Raw genomic sequence first — 7,459 nt, 5'->3', positions numbered from 1 at the left:
GACATAAATTTAAGGTGAAGGGTGGAAGGTATAGGGGGGATGTCAGGGATAGGTTCTTTACCCAGAGAGTGGTGGGGGCATGGAATGCGCTGCCTGTGGGAGTGGCAGAGTCAGAATCATTGGTGAGCTTTAAGCGGCAATTGTATAGGTACATGGATGGATGCTTAAGCTAGGACAAATGTTCGGCACAACATCGTGGGCCGAAGGGCTGTTCTGTGCTGTATTGTTCAATGTTCTATCAAGACTGTACTCGGAGATTTCACCCCCACCAGGGAAGGTAATTAGTCAAACAAAGACTGATTCCTCTGGGACGGTAAAGCCGCTTGGTTCAGTGTAAGTTTACATCCAGCAGAAACCAGCTAGACATTTGAGCAGCTCTAGTTTGCTCCATCTCTAGACTAAACAATGCTCAAACCCCAGACTGATTGACCAGCTGCCAATCCTCCATCAGCATCAAGAGTGCCAAAGTACAAAGATTTGTCACCAACCTCCAATTTCCTCTTGGCTTCCTCCTGCTCTTGTTTCTCAGTAGCCTGACGGCGAGCTCTCTCCTCCTCTGTCTTCTTTCTATCCTCATCCTCCTTCACTTTGGCAATGTTCTCAAACTTGGAACGGATGCTACTTGCACTTGCATTGGCTGCAAAGCAAACAGAATGAACTAAATTACAGTAAAATTATAGTAAAATAAAATACTGTGGATGCTGTAAATCCAAGAATAAGAACACAGAGTGCTGGAGAATCTTAGCAGGTCTGGCAGCCTCTGTACAGGAAGAAACAGAGATAGTGTTTCAAATCTGACAGAAGTTTTCTTCGGAACTGCTTGAGAATGTAGCCAATCGTGAAGTTGTCATTGACATCCTCACTGATTCCCAAAAACACATCGAGGAGCCTGCCAACAGAGCAGCGATTTACATAGATGTGAAAAAGACAAACTACAGCGTGCAAACCAAAACTGCAGATGCTGGAAATCAGAAACAAAAACAGAAGCTGCTGGAAAAGCTCAGCAGGTCTGCCAGCATCTGTGCAGAGAAATCAAAGTTAACATTTCGGGTCCGGCGATCCTCAGAACAGTTCTGAGGAAGGGTCACTGGATCCAAAACTTTAACTTTGATTTCTCTTTACAAACGACAGAGTGAAATGCCTCCACGATCAGGGAAGCTAATTGGGTAAGGGCTGGGAGTGATCAGGAGATCAGTTCACAAGGATCCAGCCATGATATCAGCACCAGGATAAACCAAAGGCATCGCTCTGGACGGGAGTCTCCATGTGACATGCATACATACCAGCTTCGACCGGCTTCGTTTTCTGATAGGCTGGAGCCAGCTGCTCGACATCATCAAAGGAGGCAGCACTCTGTAATCAGGTAGTTCAACATTAGAACAGCTTTTCTCTAACTCCTGCCCTTGTTTACTGCTGCTACCTTTACAATGGTATTTTTTTCTCGAGTTATATGTGAACTAATTTAAAGCTTTGTCAACACAAATTCTTTCAGGCTATTGATTAGAAACCTTCAATTATAACAGACGCAAAAAAATGCACATTTTCTACAAACACTAGCAGATCCACTGTATCAAACAAGACCTTGTTTTACCGAGAAATAACATTAACCACAGCATTACAGACCAATAAGTCTGACATCAGTCACAGGGAAATAACTGAAGACAATTCTGAAGGAGAGAATTAATCTCCACTTGGAAAGGCAAGGTTTGATCAGGGTTAGTCAGCGTGGTGTTGTCAGAGAGAGGTCAAATTTGATTGAATTCTTTGAGGTGACAATCAGGTGTTTCGATGAAGATAATGTAGTTGATGCAGTTTATATGAATTTCAGCAAAGCCTTTCGCAAGGTCCCATATGGGAAACTGATAAAGGAGGTAAAAAGTACAACATTGGCCAGATGTTTGACAATGAGGAAGGAGGTGCTCGGTTACAGAAAGATATAAACGGATTGGTCAATTGGACAGATCAGTGGCAGATGGAATTCAACCCTGATAAATGTGAGGTGATGGACTTTGGGAGCAGGAACAAAACAAGGGGGTAATTAATAACTACAGGGCATGAGTAAGCTCTGCAGTATCTAGGGATGCCTGCCCACAGATCCCTGAAGTTGGCAGGGCAGTTTAACAGGTTAGTTAAATGGCAGATAGGACAATTATCTTTATCAGTCATGGCATCGATTCTAAGAGTAGGGAGGTGATGTTGGAGGCCACAGCTGGAGTACTGTGTGCAGTTCTGGTCATCTCACTATAGGAGGGATGTGACTGCAGAGGAGGGGGTGCAGAGGAGGTTCACCAGGATGCTGCCTGGGATGGTGCATTCCAGCAAAGATGGGAGGCTGCATAAGCTCAGGTTGCTTTCTGTGGAGCAGAGAAGGTTAAAGGGGGAATATGATTGAGGGGGATTCCCCTGTATAGGATTATCAGGGGAATGGACAGGGGGTGGGTTTGGGGGGCGGGGGGGGTATAGGAAGCAACTGTTTCCCTCAGCCAAAGGTCAATAACAAGTGGACATCATTTCAAAGTGAAAGACTCTCAGTGGATTTGAGGGAAAATGTTTTCACCCCGAGTGTGTGTGTGGATGGGTGTGTGGATGGGTGTGTGGATGGGTGTGTGGATGGGTGTGTGGATGGGTGTGTGGATGGGTGTGTGGATGGGTGTGTGGATGGGTGTGTGGATGGGTGTGTGGATGGGTGTGTGGATGGGTGTGTGGATGGGTGTGTGGATGGGTGTGTGGATGGGTGTGTGGATGGGTGTGTGGATGGGTGTGTGGATGGGTGTGTGGATGGGTGTGTGGATGGGTGTGTGGATGGGTGTGTGGATGGGTGTGTGGATGGGTGTGTGGATGGGTGTGTGGATGGGTGTGTGGATGGGTGTGTGGATGGGTGTGTGGATGGGTGTGTGGATGGGTGTGTGGATGGGTGTGTGGATGGGTGTGTGGATGGGTGTGTGGATGGGTGTGTGGATGGGTGTGTGGATGGGTGTGTGGATGGGTGTGTGGATGGGTGTGTGGATGGGTGTGTGGATGGGTGTGTGGATGGGTGTGTGGATGGGTGTGTGGATGGGTGTGTGGATGGGTGTGTGGATGGGTGTGTGGATGGGTGTGTGGATGGGTGTGTGGATGGGTGTGTGGATGGGTGTGTGGATGGGTGTGTGGATGGGTGTGTGGAATGCACTGACTGGGAAGGGAGTTGAAGAGGAAAACTTCACAACCTTCATAAAGTACTTTGTCTGAACACTTGAAATGTCATAAAATTCAAGGCTATGGGCTAAGTGTGGAAAAGTGGGGCTTGTGTAGATTGAGTGGTTTTTGGTGATGCAGACTTAATGGGCCGAAAGGCCTCTCTGTTCTGTATGATTCTGTTTCCCTGGTAAAAGGTGGAGCAGGTGACCAAGAACACAACACAAAAGCCTCCGTTCGAAGACTAAGATTCGTTGAGAAGCAGGGGAAGGGGGTTCCATCTTTGTTGAGCTGTTCCCCTCTCCCAAAATAAACACTGAAGAGTGCCCAAGTGTGTTCAGTCAGCATTTTCCCGAACCCTGGTCACAGTCTCAAAGTCTAAACAGTGAAGGGGCAGAGGGAAAAGCAAAGCAAATAAAATTAAAGTTGGGGGTGAAAGCAAACTTAACTGAACAGTGATATAAATATTAAATTTAACACCGATAACTTTCAACTCAAAGTGAGGAACTGTTAATGTCTCAGTTTTACTAATCATTAGTGATGATGTGATGTAAATCCATGGAATATTACAATTAACATTAATATAGAAGCTTTAATATAAATGAAGCACTGCTGTCATTTCATATGCAAAATATGACAACAGGAGGAGGAGATGGAGAGGAATGCTTCCAGGGATTTGGTTGTGGGTGGGGCTGGCTCAGGTCGGAGCTCTGGTTACAGAGGCTGGGCTTGATTTGCTTGTATCAGAACGAAGGTGGGCAAGGTCAGGACAGGTTTGGATAGGGTAGATGACAGAAAGCTGCTCCCATTAGCTGATGGTCCAAGGATTTGTGGGGGCAGGGACACATATTTAAGGTTTCAACAAGGAGAACATGGTCAAGAACTTTGTTTTTTTACAACACAGCCAGTGGCAGGAAACCGGAACATGGCCTCCTGAGCAGAAACAAGGGGTTCATAAGGAGAGGGGAGGGCCCTGAAAGGAAATTAATGTGTAAGGTTACAGGGACAGAGCAGGGTGGCAGTGGTGAGACTAACCACTCCAGAGGGCCAGCATACATGCAATAGGCCCAACGACCTCCTCTGCGTCTTTGAGACTTTGGGGCAAATGGCTCAATTTTCAAGCAGAAAGGAAGAAAGGAGTAAAGTGATGCAGAAGTTTTCGATATCTGATTACTGAATGGAGAGGAGGAGAGGAAGTGGGAAAATAGGAGACAATGCAGTTTTATTGGATAAATATTAAACCAGAATATCAAATGTTGCTAAGCAACTTCACTTCCAATAATCAACTTTGCTTGGGGACAGCTGACATTTGGCCAGGTTTGTAATGTCCAATTACAAAAAGGATGCTGCAGCCATTGACAAACAGGCACAGCATGGAGTCTCTCAGTCAATCCCAGCTTTAAAGACCCATAGTGCAACAAACTGGAATTGGTCATTAAAACAAGAAGATTATATTCAACGATGGTGATTCAGTTGCTGAGGGATAAACTGAGCAATATTGAAAGAAGATGACATTAACGACCACACGCACGACAGTCACAATACTGTGAGGTCCTGTAAACAATGGGAAAGGGGCAGAGGGGAAACAGCTCCCATTTAAAGTTAGCACTGACTCGAAGAACCAAATAATCTCTTCCAATGAAAAAAACAAAGAACTTCAGATGGTGGAAATCAGAAACAAAAACAGAAATTGCTGGAAAAGCTCGGCAGTATCTGTGGGAGAGAAAGCAGAATTAATGTTTTGGGTCCACTGATACCTTCTTCAGAACCTGGCATTTTTCCAACAATTTCTGTTTCAGTCTCTTCCAATGATTCTATCTGCGTCGGACAATCAATTCCAGACATCTTCACTTTAATGTTAAAGAACTTTGGATTAAAATTTACATTTCTTTTTACCCAAACTCACTCTTCATTCACGGTTCAACTGCAAGATATCACAAACAGCCACAATATCAAAGTACTAGCAGACAGGGCAGGTGGAGAGAGCAGTTAATAAAGTAGACAGGATTCAGTGACACGGGCAGGATTCAGGAGCAGGAAAGTCATGTTGAACTTGTATCAGACACTGGTTCACCTTCAGCTGGAGTGGGCACCAGGAGCATGAGGTGAAGATGTTGGAGACAGTGCAGGAACCTTCTGAATGAGGAACTTCAGTTACGTCGATAGGATGAAGCAGCTGGGGCTGTTCTCCCGACTGAAGGGGAGATTTGATTGAGGTGTTCAAAATCAGAGAGGGCTGGGCAGAGCAGATACTGAGAAACCACTCCATTGGTGGGGATCAGGAGGTACAGGTTTAAAATAATCAGTTAAAGAAGCAACAGTGACATGAAGAGGAACTTTTTCATGTGAGAAATGGTTGGGGTCTGCACTATAATACCAGAGGGTGGGGTGCAGGCTTTGAGAAAGAAACAAGATGCTTATTTGAAAAGGAAGAATGTGCAGCAAAACAGGGAGAAGGCAGGGGAGGGACACTGGGTCAGGCAGGGGAGGGACGCTGGGTCAGGCAGGGGAGGGACACTGGGTCAGGCTGGGGTGGGACGCTGGGGAAGGCAGGGGTGGGAAGCTGGGGAAGAGATTGCTGGTCCTCTTGCTGAGATATTTATATCATTGATAGTCACAGGGGAGGTGCCAGAAGACTGGAGGTTGGCTAATGTGGTGTCACTGTCTAAGAAAGGTGGTAAGGAAAAGCCAGAGAATTATACACTAGTGAGCCTGACAGTGGTGGGCAAGTTGTTGGAGGGAATCCTGAGGGACATGATGTACATGTATTTGGAAAGGCAAGGTCTGATTAGGGATAGTCAACATGGTTTGTGTGTGGGAAATCATGTCTCACAAATCTGATTGAGTTTTTTGAAGAAGTAACAAAGAGGATTGATGAGGGCAGAGCAGTAGATGTGATCTATATGAACTGCAGTAAGGCATTGTATCTCCTTTGTGACAGGAATAAGGCTGTCACTGAGTGGCTATAATAGATAGGTGGCATGAGGGCCTACAAAGTGGTTCTGGAGAGCTAGAAATCATGATTTCAAAGGTAGTAATCTTGGGATTGCTTGCAGTGCCACAAGTAAGGATAAAATAGATGAATGCAGTTGGTAAAATAGATGGACAGAAGGTGCAGGCAGAAAAGCTTTAAATTCTTGAGACACTGGGTCACTGAGGGACTGCAAGCCAATAGAGACTGGATGAGGGTTAGAGGTAGGATTACAGAGCAGGCCAAATATTCTTGTAGTGTGGTATGCTTGGGCTATTGGGAGAGTTTAAGTTAACCTGGAGGGGGATGAGATCAAGAGGTGGAATATAGTATTGTTAGGAACCACCCAGTGATAGATGCTACTGGGTGTATTGTAAATGCTATTACTTAGTGGGAAAGATATTGATGAGAGAATTTGAAGGAGACATACGAAAAAGTGCAAATAGATTAGTAATAATGGAGGAACTTAATGATCCCCATATAGACCAGAATATTATTTCCCAAATGCAGCTATCATGGAAAAATGTAACAAATACAATTTCAAACTCATTACTCCCAGCCGCTTCCAAATGTATGTATTATACTTGTAGATTAATTTATTTTAATGTTATTAAATTCTGTAATCAGTTGACAAAACATAAGATGGAGGAATAATTGAGACATCTTCACTACGAGTTCAGAGGACATTCAAATATGAGTGAGTCTTAAGCAGTTTTTAAAACCTTTAAATTGTCTTTGGATTTAAAGTCAAACTCATATCACTTTTGCTTTCTTCAGAACATAAAATTATGTTTTCTTGGGTAATAGATAGTATGGAAACCAGTGACAATTTATATCAGTACCATGGCACTTTTGAATGATAATCTCCATTTATTTGAACAGTTTATTTACATTCAACTAATAATATGTTAATCAAATGGCAATTTATATTTAAACTGTTCAGTTAAAAAAGTATCAAATTTCATATGTAGAACAAATAAAGACCATATAAAACTTTCGTAAATGCTAACCATCCTAATTCAAAACTATCTGAAAACAAAATTAGATTAGAATCCCTACAGTGTAGAAACAGACCCTTTGGCCCAACAAGTCCACACCGACCCTATGAAGAGTAACCCACTCAGACCCATTTCCCTCTGACTAATGCACCGAAAACATTATGAGCAATTTAGCATGGCCAATTCATCTGACCTGCGCATCTTTGGATTGTGGGAGGAAACCGGAGTACCCAGAGGAAACCCACGCAGACATGGGGAGAATGTGCAAACTCTGCACAGACAGTGGCCTGAGGCTGGAATCAAACCTGGGTCCCTG

General features: G+C 44.3%; 1 protein-coding gene across 2 annotated transcripts in view; it reads right to left on the bottom strand.

The window, feature by feature from the left end:
- The window catches only part of LOC122540750 (src substrate protein p85-like), a 25,011-nt gene that overhangs the window by 12,324 nt on the left and 5,228 nt on the right, over positions 1-7,459 (bottom strand). For both annotated transcript variants that reach the window (XM_043676915.1, XM_043676916.1), the window contains exons 2-3: positions 1,284-1,353; positions 489-637 (exon numbers count right to left, since the gene is read on the bottom strand). In XM_043676915.1, the coding sequence (XP_043532850.1) occupies positions 489-637; positions 1,284-1,353 (219 nt within the window). The remainder of the gene's footprint in view (positions 1-488; positions 638-1,283; positions 1,354-7,459) is intronic.

This window comes from Chiloscyllium plagiosum, chromosome 35 (genome assembly GCF_004010195.1).
Source record: "Chiloscyllium plagiosum isolate BGI_BamShark_2017 chromosome 35, ASM401019v2, whole genome shotgun sequence".
NCBI lineage: Eukaryota > Metazoa > Chordata > Chondrichthyes > Orectolobiformes > Hemiscylliidae > Chiloscyllium > Chiloscyllium plagiosum.
Note: the sequence above shows the minus strand (reverse complement) of the source record. Positions and strands in the feature narration are given on the sequence as shown.